This window comes from Elephas maximus, chromosome 1 (genome assembly GCF_024166365.1).
Source record: "Elephas maximus indicus isolate mEleMax1 chromosome 1, mEleMax1 primary haplotype, whole genome shotgun sequence".
Classification (NCBI taxonomy): domain Eukaryota; kingdom Metazoa; phylum Chordata; class Mammalia; order Proboscidea; family Elephantidae; genus Elephas; species Elephas maximus.
In genome coordinates, this window is record NC_064819.1 from 171,776,799 (window position 1) to 171,798,749 (window position 21,951).

Consider the following 21,951-nt stretch of genomic DNA (forward strand, 5'->3'; position numbering starts at 1 on the left):
TTCCGTACTTGGGTTTTTCTCCCTTCTAAGGGCTGTTTGAAGGGCTGTTTGAAAGTTTTTCCTGTGCTTCTAACTGAGCAGAAACCACATCACGCCTTTTGTCGCTGTCTTTGCTCACCACTGGAGACCCTGGTGGTTAGAGAGGGAAAGTCCCTTTTGATGGTGCAAGTAGGGGTAGAATGTGTTGGGGGCCAGGGTGGGGGTGTGCTGGGGAGGGGGATAGGACAGATCATTAGACTTGTATCTCTGGCCAGTATGGCATTCCTACACTGGCTGGACTCTCCAATCCTCAGAGCAGCAGCAGGCCGTATCTATTTGGTAGTCTGCTATGCCCCGATCATCTTAGGGCAATGGGGAAATCGTTAAACAAAGGAAAGAACATTCACTTCAAAAAGCTCTGCAGTTCTGGGAGGCCCAAAGAGTGGCCACAATGACCTCGGTGATGCCAGAGAAAGGCTTCGACCTGGCTGCTTAGCGGCTGTACCAGATGAAGGATTGAAAGGAAAAGGCGAGGGGTTGGAGCACTGCTATATATCTGGTTTGAAATGTTTAGGGCAGATCCTGTACTGACACTTCTTGATTCTGCTACTAATCATAAGTGCTTTTCTTTGGTTAAGTCTATAAACTTGATTTCCATACTGAGAACTATGTTGAGTTCACACACCAGCCGACCTGTCCAGGGAGCAGTTCAGGTTCACCCTGCCATGAATATTCATCACTTACTATGGGTCACGTTCACAAAGGAACACCCTCAGCACTTGGGCTGGGCTTCAGCAGTTTATGGAGTTGTTATTTATACCACCAAACCAGTCAGGAATGAAAATAACAATCAACTCCTTACATGTTTACAAGCCTCCTGGGCTATTGCACATGTAATTTAGAGCTGCCATCTTGTCTCCCTCTTTCTCTCAGTGGAATGGAATGTCCTTTCCAACAAGCTGGTGGCAGGAGGAACGTGGGGAGAAAAAGGCCCCTTGCCTTGAGTTTCCCAGTTGAGCCTTGGTTGAGGTCCTCTTTGGTAGCAGGTTGTTTGGATTCTCATTGCTCTGTGACACTTCCTCATACAAGTCACTCTTAAACAAATCCTCCCTGCACCTTGTCCTTGGAACCAGAGCAGAAGGCAAGTGACTACTCTCACCCAATCAGTGCAATCAATTTGTCATTCCCTGAAATAGAGTCGTCCCTCCAGTCTGTCCAGTTCCCGCCCCCGGTGCGCTTGGTCGGTTGGGATGGATAGGAAGGCCCAACCACCTTTAAGCAATGCCACATTCCAGGGCCAGTGGTTCCTCCACATTCACTGTACGCTCGGGCGTGTTGTGCCTCATGCCTGCAGCCGCCCTTGAAGTGTTGTTGTTACACAACAGTCATGAACTCTGGAATGTCTCTGGTCATTTACAGCATGACTGTGTCGCTCCATAAATGACACTCTCAAGCTTAAAGGCCCAGAATGAGGTTGGCTTGTTTTTCAATAGACCATTTTCTCCCGCCCAGGACAAAGCTTCCAGGTTTTTATGATGTACTTCTTACATTGAGACTCCTAAGAGAATAGAAATGTGAGAGAAATAAAATGCAGGAATAGATTACAAATCACACTTTAATGGTCTTACAGACCCTTTAAAACACTGAGCAATTTGACCATGTGTTTGCAGATGAGAAGCTTTCTAGAAATTAACAGCACTTCACACTGTAACTCTTCGTCTTCTCGCACTCTTGTCTTGACTTTATCCTTCTTTGGTTCATTTCCTTCATGAGATAAATGAAGAGAGCAAGAGATTAAGGTTCCAAAGAACATATGATTCATGAGTCATGTCTATTTTTAATCTATAGTATTCATTTGAAATGGCATTATGCCAATAGAAGAAACAGAAAGTAAAAATGAACCTTAAATCCTGATTTTGGTGCTGCAGCAATACATTAATAATTATGAAAATAATGCCTCTCATTTGTTTTATACTCTAGGCTCCGTCTCAGTAATTATCTCATTTTACCCTCACAAACACCCTTTGAGGTAGGTTTTTACTATGTCCATTTTACATACAAGGAAGCAGAAGGCCAGAGAGGTTAAATAAACAAAATAATGCAGGGAAAAAAAAACCTTAGCCCAGTGAATGTCATAAGTACTCCACAAATAGCAACTATTCTTAAATAACGTGTTTAATGTCACACAACTAGTAACTGTATCTAGGGCCTTGACCTTCCTATACCATGGCCGCTGCTCTCTCCACCTCGGCACAGCAAACTTAGTCCACAAAACACACAGATCTTGAAAAATAGATGTAGTTTTAAACATATTCTGGAACCTGTACTTTACTGTGTTCTAGCTATAGAATTTTTGAGGATTCACTAACTGTAATTTGCATATTTGTGTATTCTTTTGACCCATTTCCCTCAAGGAAAAATTCTTAAATGATCCTCCCTACTCTAATTTTTTAATCCTTTTATCAGATAGATTGATCCAATGTATAATCCCAAGATCGTTTTATTTTTTTGTCTAAAGTTGTGGGGTTTTTTTTCATGCTAATAATGAAAGAAAAATCCAGCAATTCTTTCAAGGAACTTTTATTGCCTACCTATTACACTTCAAATATTGCGGCAACCTGGGGGTGAGGGTCAAGTATGAATAAGACCCAGGGACCTGCTCTCAAAGAGTTACTTGCCTGAGGGGGAAGAAAGCTGTGTACGATTTGATTGTTACTGGCCTCTTTCAAATAAGTTATTTCTATTATCTGCCAAGAGGGATCAAATTGAATTAGAAATGCTAATATCTACCTTGCCTTTTGTAGCATTTAGTTTTACAGGCATTTAGAGTAGCCCACACATGTAATTCACCTTTGGCTCAAAAAGAACACTTAAGAACAGTATACATTCTAACTATATTTGGATTTTGATGTCTAATGGAAAAATTCCATGTTCCACTTGTTATATTTCTACTAGCTCCCATGGGGTAATGCTAGAACAGAATATCAGCAAAAAGCATTGTTAAATCTTGCTATGCCCTCAAATTCCAATTGGAAATTTAAGTTATTCCCAATTGGTCAACTTTTAGGAGTATGGTGTTGGTTTGGTTCCTTGAAATAAGAATTCAATATCATGTCTCTGTATATCTTCAGAAACATGAATTCATTCCTAGGTAAGACCATAAACAAATGAAGCTCTAATTTTTTTTTTTAACTTTATGCCAAATAGTCTAAGCTGAGATGTCCTAGGTGTTACCTTCAACCTTTTTTTTTTTTTTTTACCCAAGTATCTCATAAAGATGCATATGATCATGTCAAGTCATTATTTTATTTTAAAAGCATGCACTCCAAGAACAATAGCAATAATGCAGGGGAGGGAAGGGGATGTTGGAGTCTCGAAATGGAAAGAACACTATACCGGGGGTGTGACAGTTGGGGGACAGATGCTCAAGAGACCTGGGTTTATTTCTGGCTTGACTAGCTGGGTGACTTTAGCAATATATGCAACTTTTCAAGGCCTGTTTCCATATCTGTAAAATGTAGCAGTTAATCCAGACGGCCTCTAAGTCCATTTCTACGAATCAATGAATATAAATGCTTGGTGCTAATTTTAATAAAGTTGTATTAACATTAAAAGGTCTTGTTGAAACCTCAGGGGGTGGCACTCCCTTCCAGCCACTCTGCCCAGGACTGTGTTTTGGTCAGGGTAGCAAAGGAAAATAGGGTGGGGCTGCCTTGCTGCCCTTGGCTCAGAGCTTTGGGAGGTATTGATGACTCAGCATATGGTGCTCTGCCCTGTGGGTCCAGGAAGCAGGTGCCCAGGTGGGCCTTGTTATGCGGTAGCTGCCAGTATTTTGGGGTGAGGCAGGAACTTGAAAATGTGGAACATTTATAGCTACTCAGATTCCAGGACACTTTACTCAAGCTTAGGAGTGTCAACCTCTATCCCCTCATCAAACTGCAACCTTGGATAATTATGCTTCTCAAATTATTCTTGCATTTCAGTGCTGTGTGGTATTCACTCTTCCTATTCCACGGTGTTGTGTGGTTTGCTTATTGTTTTCCAACCTATAAACCTGATGGAAAAGTTTTACTGGCTGAGGGTGCCAAGATATACATAATAAGGGTGAATTGGGATATTCTTCCTAGACACAGTGCTGATCCTTCAGGTCACTAAAGAGAAAAGAAAGAAAGAGTAGAGAAAATAAGCAATCCCATACTCTTTCCTATTTGAGGGAAGAGGGAACTTACTATCTCCAAAGAATTGATGTCTACACTTGAGTCACTCTAGGTAGGGGTCTTGGAAATCCTGGAAAATTTTCATAAAGATTAATACAACACTTATTTGTATGGAAAACAACTTTTGTTGTTTAAGGGGGAATAAGTTGTGAAACTACAAAGCTGTATGATCTTTAAGCTATGAGATTTCAACACAATTGTTTTGAGATCAGCCAATCAGACCACACGTGTCACCCTACCAGGTTATAATGAGTGTTCATTAAACATCATGATAACAACACCGCCTTGTTTGTTAACAAAGGGACATTCTCTTCATGGATCACCGATGACAGCTGATGCAGAACAATTAAAATCATCTATTCATTCCTTCTTTTTCCTGATATATTCCAGAGCTGTCATACAGTCGTAGTGTATTTTTCCTTCTTCTACTTCTCTTCCTTCTCTTTTTCATCTTCCTCTGGGCAGAACTAGATTTCTCTAATGTGAGGAAATGTCTTCTCACTGGCCAGTCAGGCACTTTGAGCAATGCTTAACTTTTCCAAGTCACTGGGACACTGTTTTGTGAACTGGAGTCAACACTAAATGGGATTCCAATGGCTGAAGACATCTGCCTGCCTCCCAAGACGGCAGATTTTTCCAGAGGAATAGTTTACTTGCTTTGTAGGGCTAGCCAATTGAGTTATCGCTTCTAGGTGTGCTTGGAAATGTTGGAAATGCATTCTTCTTCTGGGACATATTCTCAATAACTGCTTTTATTTCTATTTTATCAGTGCTTCCTTCAACTGACTGGTTCTCTGTGATTTAGGCAAGTCATTTCACCTTTGAATTACCGTTTGTTTATGGCTAAAGTATCACTGGCACAATTGAACAGCTTTAATCCAATCAACCAATATGGGTTAATCTATATGCCCAATGCTGCGTTATGCTTTTGTTATAGGATAGCAAGAGATCTACTCCTGTTCTCCAGGTGCTTACAACTTATTTGAAAAAATCGATATTTACATACAAAAATAAAGCTAACAGCACAAGGCAGTAGGTGATAATGCCAAATAAGACAATGTTGACTGTACAAGGATCTTCACTGCACCATTGTTTGTTACAACAAAATTTTGAAAAATGTCTAAATGTCTGTTAATGGAAGACCAATTAAACAAATTATGATCATCCATATAATGGAACACTACACAGCTATTGAAAAGAATGAGGCAGTTCTATGTGTACTAAAATGGAAGAGCTCCAAGATACAGCTTTAACAGCGTAATAGTGTGTATTATGCTACCATGTGTGAAAAGAAAAAAGTATACTTATGAAAATTCTTACTTTTTTTTATGCATTGCATATCACTGGATATTTTCCCAGAGAATCTGGAAAAGTGGCTACTTCTAGGAAGAGATGGAAGGCTAAGAGACAGAAGTGGGAGACAGACTTACTTTACCTTGAATACCCTTTTGTATTTTTTGAATTTTGCACAGGCACATATATTATCACATTTTTTAAATAAAAAAGTTATTTTTTAAAATGTGCCCTAATGCTCAGGCTCACTCTCAACAGTGAGGGCGAGTAAATATTAAGTGAGGGGAAATGGAGTACTTGTTCTTGCAGAGGTCTAAAAAATGGGGTGGGTTCTCTGCAAGAGATTTTGAAATTGTTCTACTGGATTCTTGCCTATCCTCTTTAAGTTGCTTCCAATCTGATGCTTCTTTTTTTTTATTTTTTAATTTTTATTGTGCTTTAAGTGAAAGTTTACAAATCAAGTCAGTCTCTCATACAAAAATTTATATACACCTTGCTATATACTCCTAATTGCTCTCCCCCAATGAGGCAGCACACTCCTCCCCTCCACTCTTTTTTCATGTCCATTCGGCCATCTTCTGACCCCCTCTGCCCTCTCATCTCCCCTCCAGATAGGAGATGCCGACATAATCTCATGTGTCTACTTGATCCAAGAAGCTCATTCTTCACCAGCATCTTTTTCTACCCCATTGTCCAGTCCAATCTCTGTCTGAAGAGTTGGCTTTGGGAATGGTTCCTGCCTTGGGCTAACAGAAGGTCTGGGGCCCATGCCCACCAGGGTTCTTGTAGTCTCAGTCAGGCCATTAAGTCTGTTCTTTATATGAGAATTTGGGGTCTGCATCCCACTGCTCTCCTTCTCCCTCAGTGGTTCTCTGTTGTGTCCCCTGTCAGGGCAGTCATCAGTTGTAGCTGGGCACCATCTACTTCTACTAGTCTCAGGCTGATGTAGTCTCTGGTTTATGTGGTCCTTTCTGTCTCTTGGACTTATAATTACCTTGTGTCTTTGGTGTTCTTCATTCTCCTTTGCTCCAGGTGGTTTGAGACCAATTGATGCATCTTAGATGGCCACTTGCCAGCATTTAAGACCCCAGACGCCACCGTCCAAAGTGGGAGGCAGAATGCTTTCTTAATACATTTTATTACGCCAATTGACTCAGATATCACACAAAACATGGTCTCCAAACCCCTGACCCTGCTACGCTGGCCTTCGAAGTATTCATTTTATTCAGGAAACTGCTTTGCTTTTGGTTTAGTCCAGTTGTGCTGACCTCTCCTGTACTGTATGTTTTCTTTCCCTTCACCTAAAATAGTTCTTATCTACTATCTAATTAGTGAGTACCCCTCTCCCACCTTCCCTCCCTCCCCGCTTCCTGTAACCAACAAAGAGTATTTTCTTCTCTGTTTAAGCTATTTCTCCAGGTCTTATTCTTATACAATATTTGCCCTTTTGCAACTGACTAATTTCACTGAGCATAATGCCTTCCAGATTCCTCCATGTTATGAAATGTTTCACAGACTCATCACTGTTCTTTATTGATGCATAGTATTCCACTGTGTGAATAATTTATTTATCCATTTTTTTTGTTGATGGGCACCTTGGTTGCTTCCATCTTTGTGCTTGTAAACAATGCTGCAGTGAACGTGGGTGTGCATATACCTGTTCACGTAAAGGCTCTTAATTCTCTAGGATATACTCCAAGGAGTAGGATTGTTGGATCATATGGTAGTTCTATTTCTAGCCTTTTAAGGAAGTGCCAAATCGATTTCCAAAGCGGTTATAGTATTTTACATTCCCACCAGCAGTGTATAAGTGTTCCAGTCTCTCCACAACCTCTCCAACATTTATTGTTTTGTGCGTTTTGGATTAATACCAAGTAAGATGGAATCTCATTGTAGTTTTGATTTGCATTTCTCTAATGGCTAATGATCGTGAGCATTTCCTCATGTATCTGTTAGCTACCTGAATGTCTTCTTTAGTGAAGTGCCTGTTCAAATCTTTTGTCCATTTTTTAATTGGGTTGTCTTGTATAGTTGAGTTTTTGCAGTATCATGTAGAATTTAAAGATCAGGTGCTGATCAGAAATGTCATAGCTAAAAACTTTTTCCCAATCTGTAGGTAATCTTTTTACTCTTTTGGTGAAGTCTTTGGATGAGCATAGGTGTTTGATTTTTAGGAGCTTCCAGTTATCTAGTTTCTCTTCTGCATTGTTAGTAATGTTTTGTATAGTCTTTATGCCATGTATTAGGGTTTCTAGTGTTGTCCCTATTTTTTCTTCCATGATCTTTATCGCTTTAGATTTTATATTTAGGTCTTTGATCCATGTTGAGTTGGTTTTTGTGCATGGTGTGAGGTATGGGTCTCGTTTCATTTATTTGTAGGTGGTATCCAGTTATGCCAGCACCATTTGTTAAAAAGACTATATTTTCCCCTTTTAACTGACTTTGGGCCTTTGTCAAATATCAACTGCTCGTATGTGGATGGATTTATGTCTGGATTCTCAATTCTGTTCCATTGGTTTATGTATCTGTTGTTATACCAGTACCAGGCTGTTTTGACTACTGTGGTAGTATAATAGATTCTAAAACCATGTAGAGTGAGGCCTCTCACTTTGTTCTTTTTCAGTAATACTTTACTTATCTGGGGCCTTTTTCCCTTCCATATGAAGTTGGTGATTTGTTTCTCCATCTCATTAAAAAATACTGTTGGAATTTAGATTGGAATTGCATTGTATCTATAGATCATTTTTGTAGAATAGACATTTTTATAATGTTAAATCTTCCTATCCATGAGCAAGATATGTTTTTCCACTTATGTAGGTCTCTTTCGGTTTCTTGCAGTAGTGTTTTGTAGTTTTCTTTGTATAAGTCTTTTACATCTCTGGTAAGATTTATTCCTAGCTATTTTATCTTCTTGGGGGCTACTGTAAATGGTATTCATCAGTCCGATGCTTCTGACACATAGAGCAGGATGAAAGAACGGGTTTCTAGAACCCAATACCACACAACTTTGAGTTTTAGGTCACCATTCACCACGATTATTCAAAAGGGTGTGGGAGAGTGTTGAGTGAGAGGCTTTGGGGAACACAGGAAAGCAAGGTGGAAGTGCTATTGGCAGAGTCAGAAGAGTCTTCCTTCCCCAAGAACCAGTGCTAACTCTGTTAATAACAGTGTCATGCTCATGGGTGTCCTCTGTTACCTGGACACATGTGGACTGGGCAGCCCTGGCTTGCATCAGAGGGAGAGGGTCATGTCTTCTCTGTTCTTAGTCTTCTTGGTACATTCCTAGAGTGCCATCGTGACTTATCAGACCTTTGTTACCATTGGTGAAAGCACTTCAGAGACTAGTAGATTCTTAACGGGAGGAAGGACCCTGGAGATAATCCCCACTCTCTCATCTCAGAGTCAGGCCCCACTGTGTGCCCATGGACAAACACTTCATGTGACAGGCACAGAGCTGGAAGTGCACCCTAGGTCTCTAGTACTTTGGTTACAAAATTGCCACATAGTCACAGTCCCCTTGATTTTCAGTAGGGGTAATGCAAAGAGCATGGCAGTTGTTCCTCCAAAATTGATGTAACACTGTGAGGGCAAACACCACAATCCAGGCTTGGGGCTTCCCTGAGGATGGACTGCTCAGACAGTTCTGCCGGGGTAGAGAGACCAGGTGGTTCCCTCCCCTTGCTTGAGAGAAGGTGAGTGATCACAGACCTTCCAACAAACAGTCACCACAAGTACCCTCAAGGCCCCCAAAGCTCCCCTACCCTGGAGCAAATCCAGCCTACAAGCTTTAGCATCTAATATCTCTACTGCAAAATGTATCTTATAGCAATTTTCATCAGTGTGGATTATATAAAATCGCCTATAATCTTGGATCTGGGAATCATACTGTAGGAGTATAGCAGGAAGACAGATTGTTAACTTTTGTCCCTTTTTCTCTGAATGAAAAAAATAACAGAATCTCAGTAAGTGACTCATTTTGAAAAATGTATTAAAGGCCAAATGTCTACCTCAGCTTGACACTACTTTTTCTGTTTTTGCTATCCATGTGAGTCCCCCTTGTCTTTGTGATCAGGTTAAGTCTCTGGGCACCAGAGCCCACGGATTGGGTTAGCGACTACCTCATCACTTCTGGGTGATGAGCACTGGCAACTCAGAGTCTCACCTGGGTAGCTCTGAGACGTTTTACTTTCTATTTATTACAAGTGAACTTCCTCTTTTACATAATGACTTTAGAAAATGGACTCTGGACCACTTGGAGTTTATGATGACAAGAACCAGCTTATCTTGGTCCCAGCCATGAATCACCGCCTCCTCCCACCGATTTCCACAGACACCTGAGTTAATTTAGTCTCATCTAATTCCTCCTGCTGTTTTCAGTGGGATTTCCACCACTGAGGCAGCATGAGTCAAAAATGGATCATCCTTCTTATCCAATTACTTAGTGAACCGAGGTATTTGTTTGGAGCTGAATGTTTACAACAAAAACCACCAACCATCTTGTTTTGTCATGTTTTAATAGCCCGGAAGCTCGGCAGCAGGGAAAGGGCCTTTCCTCCCTATTTAGCAGTCAGGGATCTTCTTATTTCTTGACTTTTCTTAATTATTGTTTGGCTTTCATTGAATGCTCAAGTTCTACCCTATGTCCAATGTCCCAGGTCATGAAACAAAAAAAAAGTGTCAGCACCTAAGCTAATCTCCATTCTTCATTTCTAGTCATAGCTCAGGATTTTGAAGCCTGTCTTTGGAAACGACTCATTTAATAGATGGGGGGAGGGGGTGGAGGTGGTGGTAGGGAGGGCTGTGCCACTAAATTAATTACGCCACATCTTCACTTTGTCTTTTCACTTACTGAATTGGTGTTTAATTAACAACTCAGGACTGCACTTTCTTGCAGATGACTTTGTGTTTCCTGAGATCATAAAACTGAAGAAAAAGTCCTTACAGCTCACTGCTTCCTCAAGGAGGCCTGACCCTGATTACTTTCATTTCTTACTTCTCTTTAGGGCTTGCCTGTATATGTTAGGAAAGTATTCCAGAAGGGGCAGCGAGCGGGCTCTTGTGCTGTGTAAGTCACCTTTAAAGCGCTTCCCTTGTTGGCTCTAACCCCATGTCTATTTCAATATCATCTCACTCATCCTTTCCATTTTCTGCATTTTTATTTGTCAAATGTTGGCAGGTTATTGAGTTGTCATCAGTATTTCAGTTAGAGAAAGTGCCGGGCTGGTTGCCTCTATCAGCTCATGTTGGGTGAGGTTAATTTTACAAATGGACACAAATAGTTACAAAGTACCCCGATGGCTTCTTTCCTTCTTCTTCATTTTTTACTATCCCCTTTTCTTCTTTTTTCTTTTCCTTGAAGCAAGAGGAAGGGGTGAAGGGAAATTTAGTTCTGATCCAGGACCAGTCTTCAGTCCTGGCTCATTCTTCTCCCTTCGTAAAAATAAGAATCAATGCTTCATGAATGCTTTACAGACGCTAACTTGTTTAGTATCCGACAACAATATCCTTGTCCCCATTTTACCAAGGAGGCGGTCTGGCTCCAGAATCTGTTTTCTTAACACTGCACTGCCCTGACTCTCGTCATCTATATGCTGTCTGATCGTCTGCTGGCTAATTAAAAACAAACAAACAAACAAATAAAAATGAGCAACACTAACACCTTAAATTAAAAAAAAAAATTAATCTTATATAATTTAGATCCATGAATATTAACTCCCTTCACTAATTTGATCTCTTTGAGTCTGGCAGTTGTCTGCTGTGGTGATGTCTAGTGTGGAAAACACTATAGTGCTGATAAATGAAGGAAGCAACATGGAGCTCAAAATATAACACAGAAACGTTATACTTGCCAAAATCATGTAGCTGAGATCTTACCCATTCAGAACACTGGCCTCTGATCCCCCAGAAAGGGTTTCATAAAGGTTTTGCACTAAACCCCAGTACTTTGCACATTAGTTGTCATTCAGAGTCATTCAGACTCTCTTTATACTTTATACACAATTCTAAAAAGTCCAGTGGTCTGCTTTCCAGTTCACAGAAGATTACCAAAAAACACCAAACCCATTGCTGTAGAGTTGATTCCGACTCATAGTGACCCTAAAGGACAGAGATGAACTGCCCCATAGGGTTTCCAAGGGGTGCCTGCTAGATTTGAATTGCCGGTCTTTTGGTCAGCAGCCAAACTCTTAACCATTAGGCCACCAGGGTTTCCCACAGAAGACTAGACACAACAAATCAAAAGGAAGGACCAGGAGGAAAGATGCTGGAGACCAGCCCAGTCAGTTTTAGTGAGGGGTAAAAGTGAACAGAAGCAGCTGCTATCTGAGCAGATGGAAGGAGAGCTTTACAAAGGCATCAATCCAAGACCAATTAGTATAGGAAATGACAACCCTGTCCACAGTTTCCTCAATGTCGAGAAGTATAGTGACTGTGTTCATCATCACATCCTAAGTCACCAAGACAAGGACAGACCGTGGTCAACTGTAACATGATGAAGAATGTCACAGCTTTGTAAAAGAATCTCTACACATAATGGCTAAAATTTTATTGCCTAAAAGATACCAGTAACACCAACACAGCAAATATGCCTCATTCCCTCGTTTCTAGATGGCCAAGTTTTACTCTGTGTGTTTGCATGCAAGTTATCCAGAGATAAGCCACACTGTCCCCTATTAAAATAGGTTTATGTCATCAGGTGACACATTCTCAGGTTATGAAACAATAATTAGCCTCAACTTCATAAGTGTCTAAGGCACCTTTCTATGACCATTTTGGAAGACCCTGCATTTCTGCAAGTGCAGGTTTCATGAATCAGCAAGAATGGAGTCAGTCTAGAACGGTGGTTATTTTACATTCACGGAAAGTCTGGTCATGTCTTTGAAGAGCCTGGACTGTGTACAAAGATCCCTCCCTTTTTGCATAATTGTACTTTACTTCCTGGATTATAAAACTATTATTTTACTAGAGAGAAAGGAACTGGATTTGTGTCACATTTTTGTGCAATGCTTTAGTTCCTGTGTTCAAAATGAACCTGTCATTTATGAACTGACCGAATGGAGCAATATATTTCAAAATCAACAGAATTTTTTATGATCACGCTTCCAATTTACACAAATTCAGTATTCTAACATAATTAGAAACCCCTCCCCCCCATTTTGGTTAAAGAGCACTTTCTAACTTTCTATTATGGAAATTTCCAAACATCCCCAAAGGTAGAGAGAATAGAATAATGAACCTCCATGTATCCATCACTCAACTTTAACTACTATCAATACTTGATCAGTCTTAAACAGTATGTCTTAGCCTGCTGACATGAAGCCCCTTCTATTTTAATTTCCCAGCAACTGGAAATATTTGGGGCTGGTCTCCAGCTGAGCTGCCAGTCATCCAATCATGAGGTGTGATTGGAAAGATGTCAATGCCATCATGAATGATTCGTTCTTGGTGCTAAACAATTCTCTCCCTCTCTCCCTTAAGTTTACTTGTAAAATACAAGTGCTCCTGGTCGGGACATTACTAATATTCCTAAAACCTTGGTAAGAGTTGGTTTTATCAGATGATTTTCTTCTAGAAGAGGGTAACCTGACATTCCTGCACCCTGGGGGTGGGAAGGGCCCTGAAATGGAGAAAGGGTACAGAATAATGGAAGGTAGGAAAATCAAATTCACAGCCTTGTCCAGGATTCACTCTGGTCTTATTTCCTCAAGAAACTGTCTTAGAAAAATCTATATTTAAATTATTCTTATTACCAGTCATCTGGAGTTGGGAATCATGGAAAGGATATGGTAGACAGCCCTTTTACTATTTTTTAAAACAGCTTTGGCATATAATTCATATACCATACAATTCACCCACTTAAAGGGTACAGATCAATGGTTTTTTAGTATATTTACACATATGTGCAATCATCACCAATTACCATTTTTTAATAGCTTAAATCCATATCAACTTTTGGCATGAAAAAATATTCTGGAATTCAATAATATAACTACAGGAAGCAAGGTGATTGATGAGGAAGAATTTTATTTTATATTTTATCACTGAGATACGGTCACATTCAAAAGTTGCCAGCACCTCTATTTTGAGCTACCTCAACAACTGGTCACCTTAGGCAGAATCATTTGAGTGGTCCTTTTCATTTTTTTTGTTCTGTGAGAATACTGTAGCAATACATTTTTTTGGCTTGACGAAAATGGTCTCTCTCCATATGTTTTGGAAGTCTCCCAGGAGGAAACAGACTGAGCTCTTGACTGCTTTTTGTTTTGTTTTTTGTTTTTTTGAGGTTCTATAGGAGCCCTGGTGGTGCAGTGGTTAAGTGCTACAGCTGCTAACCAAAAGGTCAGAAGTTCAAATCTACCAGCTGCTCCTTGGAAACCCTATGAGACAATTCTACTTTGTCCTATAGGGTCACTATGAGTCAAAATTGATTTGACAGCAATGGGTTTGGTTTGTTTTTTTTATATACTAACCAAGTGGAGCCCTAGTGGCACACTGGTTAAAAGTACTGTTGCTAACCAAAATGCAGCAGTTCAAACCTACCAGCCACTCCCCAGAAACCTTATGGTGCAGTTCTACTCTGCCCTGTAGAGTCGCTATAAGTCAGAATCAATTCAACAGCAATGGGTTGTAAGAATGTCTCTGATGTACTGATGTGGACCTGACTGAGGTCAGCCAGTAAGAAAAGGAATTCTAGAGTTCCATCCCTAACCGCTCCCCTGCTCCTAGCCATGCGAACTCACTGTGAGTGAGGAGTCTGAACTGGTGATCCAGACATGGGCCTGCTTTGTTTGGGGGAGGTCTGGTCTGGATAGAACCTGTTGCTGATATCAGAGCTCTGTCTCACCCTGGCGTGAGGGGGGAGGGAAGGAAAGTGTGTTGTGTGTGTGTGTAACTGACAGCACTATGTCATTAAAAAGCCCTCCATTTTAATGTGGACTAACCATTATGGGGTTCTCTAGCCTCTAGGCTTGTCTGAGCTCTAGTTCCAGCAACAGGCTAGAGGCCACCTTTTAAGATCAGGACTTGGAAAGCCACAAGCAGCAACAGTACATTCCAACAGCTCTGTATCAAGCAACAAGACTACAGCAACAGAGTTTGGACTGAGAAAGACTCATCATTCTTAAAATTATTAGAGAAACATGGGAAAGTAAAAAAGACTCATAGGCATAATGGGGGCTCAACTCTTATTCATTTTAATGTTAAAAGAGATATGATCATTTTGCACCTCAAACTGGCAAAGCAGAATATAGTGGTCACAAAATGTATGAAAAAAATTAAAAGATTCTGGGAAAGTTCAATCATATATTATTATATCTATGGTGTGAGTTTGTGGCAGGTTTTTGTTTTGCTTTTTTTTTTTTTTATCTTTTAAGTTCAACTTTTCTACAATAAAAAAATGTGTTGTTTTCTAATTAGGAAATATAAGAACAACAGAAGTTTTATATTTTTAACCCAAAGTATTCTACTATAGTTGAAGCCACTTTCCCTGGACATGACACCTGTATCCTTTCCTCCCTCTTTCTCCCAGATCTACTAGAGTAAGTGCTCACTACTACCAAACAGCAAACAAGCAGGGTGGGCAATTTTGATGGGAATTTTGTCTAATAAGCTTCGGGAGCAGGGAAGGCAATACACCAGCTCCAATGGCAAGTTAGGAGGCAAGACTGATGGTGAGGAAAACGAGATGTAGCACTTTGGTGAGTGGTGTCTGGGGACTTAAAAGCTTTCGAGCAGCCATCTGAGATGCATCAATTGGTCCCATCCAACTTGGTGCAAATGAGAATGAAGAAAACCAAAGACACATGGAAAATATTAGCCCAAAAGACTAAAGGACCACATAAACCAGAGACTTCACCAGCCTGAGACCAGAAGAACTAGATGGTGCCTGGTTATCACCAATGACCACCCTGACAGGGAACACGACAGAGAATCCCTGACGAAGCAGGGGAAATATGTGGAGCAGAACTCAAATTCTAGTAAAAAGACCAGACTTAATGGTCTGACAGAGACTGGAGGAATCCCCAAAACCATGGCCCCCAGAAGTTAACACAGAACTGAAACCATTCCTGAAGCCCACTCTTCAGACAAAGATTAGACAGGATTATAAAACAAAAAAATAATACATGTGAGGAGTGTACTTCTTAGTTCAAGCATACACTGTTTGGAGCTCCTGTTTGGAGGCAGGATGAGAAGGCAGGAAAGGACAGGAATTGGTTGAATGGACACTGGGAACCCAGGGTGGAAAGGGGGAGTACGCTGTTACATTATGGGGATTGCAGCTAATATCACAAAACAATACGTGTATAAATTCTTGTGTGAGAAATTAACTTGAGCTGCACACTTTCACCTAAAGCACAATCCCACCCAGACCAATAAAAAGTTTAAAAAAAGAAAGAAAGAAAATGAGAGGTAGGAATTGAGGGAAGGTTTGGGGAGTGAACATACTTAACAGTAGTTCTCAAATGCTAGTAAGTTTACACAAGAGTCCACTGGGGTGAGATTCCTGGGTCTTACCCCAGAGAACCTGGTTTGTAACATTTGGGGGAAGGTGTAGGAACCCCGGGTGATTCTGGCAGGTGACCTGAGGGCTTCTGTTAGGAAACCGCTGCCCCAAAGTCTCCGAGAAGAAACTAGTCTACAGGGCTAATAGCCTACAAGAGCTACAGCCTCATCTACCCTGAGACCAGAAGAACTAGATGGTCCCTGGGTACCACTATCAACTGTTCTGATCCTGGCCACAATAGATAGACCCTGATAGAATGGGAGAAAAATGCAGAACACAACTCAAATTCTTAAAAAGTCCAGACTTATTGGACCAATTGAGGCTAGAGGACTCTCTGAGACTATCACCTTGAGATACTCTTTAAACCTTAAACTGGAACTATCCCCTGAGGTCACCTTTTAGCGAAATAACAGATTAGCACAAAAAATAAAGGATATTACCCGTAAGTCCAGTGCTCCATTAAAAAACATCTATACGAGATCGAAAGGTCAACAATTACTCTAAAGCAAAGATGAGAAGATAAGGAGGCAGTGAAACTAGAGCACTGGAAATGGAACAACCATAATGCCACTAAAGAGAATGTTGACACATTGTGAAAAATATTAAGTAATGTCACTGAATAATTTGTACAGAAATTGTCAAATGGGAACCTAATTTGTAGTGTAAACTTTCACCAAAAACACAATAGAATGTTATTTTAAAAAAGAAAGAAACTACTGCCTCGCCCAGTCAGTCCAACATGAAGAAGAAAACGCAAGTTATGATTTCATAAGGTCCATGTTCACTTAAAATCATTAAACACCTCACAGCAGCTACCAAGAAACTCAGTAGTTCTGGTTCCACAGAAACTCCTCGTGGACTTGGATGATGTAACGCTTGTGTCTCAATGGGCAGATGTTGTCACCTTGGTTCCTGCTTCACATGCTCCTTGGTTGACAATCTGAGGACAGGACACCATGACTTGGACAGGCCTCACCCACCACACTCTCCCTGTGACATGCTCACCATCAGAACACCTTCCTGGTGGTGTCTGAACAACAAAAAAGGGAGGAGCCATCATTTCCCTTTCTGTGGCCTCCCTTTGGGTGAGAGACTTATCAAAAGATCTAAAGTATTTTAAAAAGAAGAAAAAGTGTGTTGCTACTCAATCAAAGTGCCCTACTGAATAAAAACATATTGCAATTAAAAAGAATTTTGTGAGCCAGCAGCAGTTTGGTGCATCATCTACAGCATAGTGCAAAATTCACAGGGAAGGTACTACAGTTGAATGCCTTGTTCAAAGCCTGGCAGGGGTGGACCACAGTCCTACACCCTACCTAACTTCTGGACCCTGGGCTACAGGGCACAGAAATGGAAAACCACTGACTATGCCACTTGGAAGAGGCCGTCCACTTCTGATATCTAGCTATCAAATATCGCTGCCAAGAATCACCTGAGCACTCACCACTAGCTGAACCTTATGGTGGGTCTTCCTAGGGGGATAAGATGTGACCCTTCATCAAGGGTTTTCTACTTAAAGTGGAGTACAAAGGCTTAAAAAAAAAAATCATTGCCACTGAGTTGATTCCATCTCAAAGCGACACTACAGGGCAGAGCAGAACTGCCCCGTCGTGTTTCCAAGGCTGTAATTTTCACAGAAGCAGACTACCACATCTTTCCCCTGCAGGCGTTGCTGGTGGGTTCGAACTGCTGACCTTTTGGTTAGCAGCCAAGCACTTAACCACTGCACTGCCAGGGCTCCATAACAAAGGCTTAAGGACAAATAAATAATCCTTCTCCAGCCCCCCTGTACTTCTCCTTGATAGCAGTTACCATGAAACAATTATTTGTGTAATTATTTCTCCACTAGACAGATTTCAGAGGGTAGAAACGGTGTCTGTTGCATCTTGGAGGTTTGCAAGGTGCAAGCCACATTGTATACCTTCAATACATGTCTGTGGAATGAATGAATGAACCATCAGCTGGGTTGAATCACGTGTGGAGTAGAGGGAAATAAAGTGAGAGAAGGAGCCAGGGGCCAGATAACTGAGGGCCTTCAGTCCTAGGGAGTTTGGAATTTATCCTTCAGACAACAAAGACTCGTTAAAAAGTTTTCTGAGTAGGGGAATCCCTTGGACCCTTTTACGTTTGGGGGAGATTAACATTAACAGCCAAATGGACAGATGGGAGAAACAGAGGATCTGAAGACAGAGCAGCAAGTAGGAGGCTGCTCCAGTATCACAGACCTCAACATGAAGCCCCTTCCAGACGTCCAGGGGCCTCCCAGAGAGTCAAGAGCTGTGAGGATGGGTTTTCAGCTACCCCACACTAGAAGGCCAGTGCAGCTGGAGCTGCTTCTGACACACCAGAGAAAACGGGATTGCAGAGACGCATTGACAACCCCTTTTCTGTACATGCCTGTGTGCCTGGGCACATCCACCTGTAGCTCAGGAAAACATCACCTGGCAGCATTCCTTCCCATTAACTCTTTCAGGACTCAGAGGGCTCACTGAATTCCTAGAAGAGCTAGTTTTCCAAGCACTCCCTCCAGTGCCCCGAGTTAATGGCTGTACAACTCACTCTCGTGGAATATTTTACTCACTCTGGCTCAAAAGATGATTATTATGGTTATTATTAACATTGGTCTTAATAATAGCAACAGTAATAAAAATACTTCTTGGGGGCAACCACACTGAAAGCAATTAAAGCCTAAGAGATCAGAATCCCCAGGGACCACTAATCAGGCAGTTTAAGGAAGGGTTTTTTTTTTTTTTTTTTTTAACTTTTTTTCCTTAATCCTATCTTCATTGTGTGGGTGGAAATCACCACTTAGGAGATCAGCCTTAAGGCCACGTTCTGGAGTTATTTCAGAAAAGCTGGCAGGGGGGAAGGGGAGTCTCAGGAGCTCTATAAAATAATGGCTGCTGTCTCTCCCTAGACAAGTCTGTCCCAGCCACAGATGCAATTTTAAAATTTCTAGTAGTCACATTTTTTAAAAGTAAAAAGGTGAAATTAATTGTAATAATGTATTTTATTTAATCTAATATATCTGAAATACTGTCATTCAACATGTAATTAATATAAAAATTATTAATAAGATATTTGACATTTTTTTTTTGTTCTAAATCTTCATCTGGTGTGTATTTTACACTTGCGGCATGTTTTAGTTCAGACCAGCTACATGTCAAGTGCTCAGCAGGCACATGTGGTCAGTGGCAGCCCCAATGGGCAGTGTGGGTCGAGCCCCTCTGGGAAGATGCTGGTGTGTCACTCAGCCGGGAACACTCACAGGCGAGCTACATGAAGAGAACCTGTCTGTAGCACGAAGCACAGAAATTCAGTACCGGGAAGCAAAGTAAGGGGAAATGTCCAATCTCTGTCCCTCCTGAGCTGTATGAACACTCTTCCTGTAAAGAAATGTCACCACGAAGGCAATGTTGGGGCAGGAGAGGTGAAGAAAAAAAGCGTAAGCCCTTGGTCGGTTATGAGGTTCAGATACTCTGTGAGATGTTTCGAATCTAAGTTATGCTGTTAGGACTATGGGCAGTCAAGGAAAAGACATGACAGGCTCAGGCAGAACTATGGGAGGAAGAGGAAATGAGACAGGCAAGAGGGGATTTGCTAAACCCGAATCTGGCGGGGAGGGATTACCTACTTCAGGGCTTCCTTAGAGATGATCCTGTCTACCTTCGGTTTATGAAGCTTGCCAAGGAAGGAAGGAGCCACCGACCACACCAGAGAGAGATTCGTCTGAGAGATGAAAGGAATGTCACTGAGCAACCCAAAGGCAAGAGCAGATTTGGGGGCGGCATTAAACATGAAGACACAGCGTGAAGCAAGTCCACCTAGGGCCAAAGCTGCCAGTGCCCTCTCTCTAAACATGAGGCCTCAGTTGGGGGCCTAGTATTCTCTTCAGTCTTCATGAATAAAATCTGAGAAATCTTGATACGCACTACAACAGATCAACTTTGCAAAATCATGCTGAGTGAAATAAGTTGATCATAAAAGGACAAATATTGTATGATCTAACATATTAAAAAGCCAAATGCATAGACACCAAAGTTTATTTGTGGCTATCAAGGGTGGGAAAGGGGAGGAAAAGAGGAGTCTTAGCTTAGAAGGCCCTGAGTTTCTGTTAATGGTGGTAAGAAAAATTTGGAAATGGATAGTGGTGATGGGTGTACAACATAATGAACAAAACCAATCTCACTGAATTGTACATGTAAAAATTGTTGAATTAGCAAATGTTTTCTTATATATATTTTACCACAATCAAAACAATTCTAAAATTTTGAAATAACAGTAATAATCCTAAAAAAAAAAAAAAAAAACAAAACTTAAATTATGTCAGATGACTAAATCACAATTAAAAAAAAAAAGAAGTAGAATTGGGGGAGACGGAGTTCTATATAAAAAAAATTATGTCGGATAATTCTAAGCGATTAAATGTGACAAAGAGGTATGTAAGAGAGGGTGGCTGTCTGATTCCCCAGTTCTCTGTATCACTGAAATGAATCAGCTTCGAGACTCTGAGTAATGCAGGGCAGGGCCCCTACACTCAGGCTGGTGTTTCCTAAAGAGAACTGGGATCTTTCCCAAATTTCACAGGTTCAAAGGGATCCTGACATAGGTAAAAGTGCTACGTCACACCCAGCAACCACAAGATTTGCCTTCTGCTGCTTAGGAGGAATTTCCCTGTCAAAGGCCACACTGCCGAAGAGATGCTTTAGAATCACGCCTCTTAAAATGAAAGTGGAATTCCAGGATCACAGGGTGTTGACCATGGGGACAGAGAGACAGCAGGTCAAATGTCAGCTGTAAGCTCACGATGACACACGTGCGGGCCTGGCAGGACATGACTCAGGCCTCCCCCCACCCCATGCCAGCGAGGCCATTAGCACGGTCAGAAAGCTGGTGTGTTTAGGTAGCTGTCTTCAGGCGGGTTTCTAAAGAAATGACACATTTCTAGGCTTTGGGGTTGGGAAAGGGCCATGTGACCGACTTCTTGAGAGCCTAAGAGAGGCTCTTGAGTCTTGCAGTGCTGGGGGTCCCACATGGAAGCCCACCCGGGCCCATTCCAGGCCAGACTGCTTGTGAAGCCACACATGTGGTAAACAAACAGGAGGGACATGTGTTCATCCTGGGTCTGCCCCGTGTTCTTCTCTCCCACAGAGGAAACAGCCCACGCCTAGCGTTCAAAGCATCCTGACCGCTCGGAAGCTGGGACAATATGTGTCGGCTTTTTTTTTTTTTTCACAGGCCCCCTCTGCCCCTATTCTGAAAGCCTGCCTGCCAGCTGAAGACAGGTCACTCACTCCTAAGCTGTGGTGGAAATGAAGTCTGCAGCTGACAAGGAAGAAGCAGGGGAGAGGAAGCCTTGCTTCAGGGAGCTGGGCAGACCAACAATTATTTTTTATGACGTGGCATACATTATGTTGATGGTTTCATTTCTGGTTATTACCTTCTATTAAAGAGCATCTTGAGTAAGATGATTATTGAAGCATCTTATTCCCGCCTCAGGAATCTACTCTTAAATTTTCAACAAACTGTTGTTTTTCCTGGACGTATTACTATTATTACTGTTATGGTTGTGATTATGTAAACTGCTAGTTATCAAAAGGCTCTTTTTATTTGCAATTGCTCACAGCCCCATTGCTTTGAGGTAAACAGATACAGGGTGATGCCCATACAGGGCACAGAGAGGTCAAGCACCCCTGTAAGATTTCTCCTGGCAAGGGTTCATCGCCTAGCATTTTGCCAGGGGTCAGGAATACCAGAGGTGTTCCTCCCCTCCCCTTTCCCACCACCTGCCAGGGCTGTTCTGGGAAACTGTGAACAGACAAAGAGGTGCGATATGCCCAGAGTGGTGCCTCTCCACCACTATGGGTTCAGCCCTGGTCCCAGATGCCAGGCCGAGCTGGTGCTAGAGTTGTGACATGGGTCCCTGGTGCTCTTGGTTTAGGGGACCTGCCTAGGGAGTGG

General features: G+C 41.6%; 1 protein-coding gene across 1 annotated transcript in view; it reads right to left on the minus strand.

Moving 5' to 3' along the window:
- Nucleotides 1-1,707: 1,707 nt before the first annotated feature.
- The window catches only part of ATG5 (autophagy related 5), a 226,154-nt gene continuing 205,910 nt past the window's right edge, over nucleotides 1,708-21,951 (minus strand). The window contains exon 10 of the mRNA XM_049898369.1: nucleotides 1,708-1,743. Within this exon, the coding sequence (XP_049754326.1) occupies nucleotides 1,742-1,743 (2 nt within the window). The 3' untranslated portion in view covers nucleotides 1,708-1,741. The remainder of the gene's footprint in view (nucleotides 1,744-21,951) is intronic.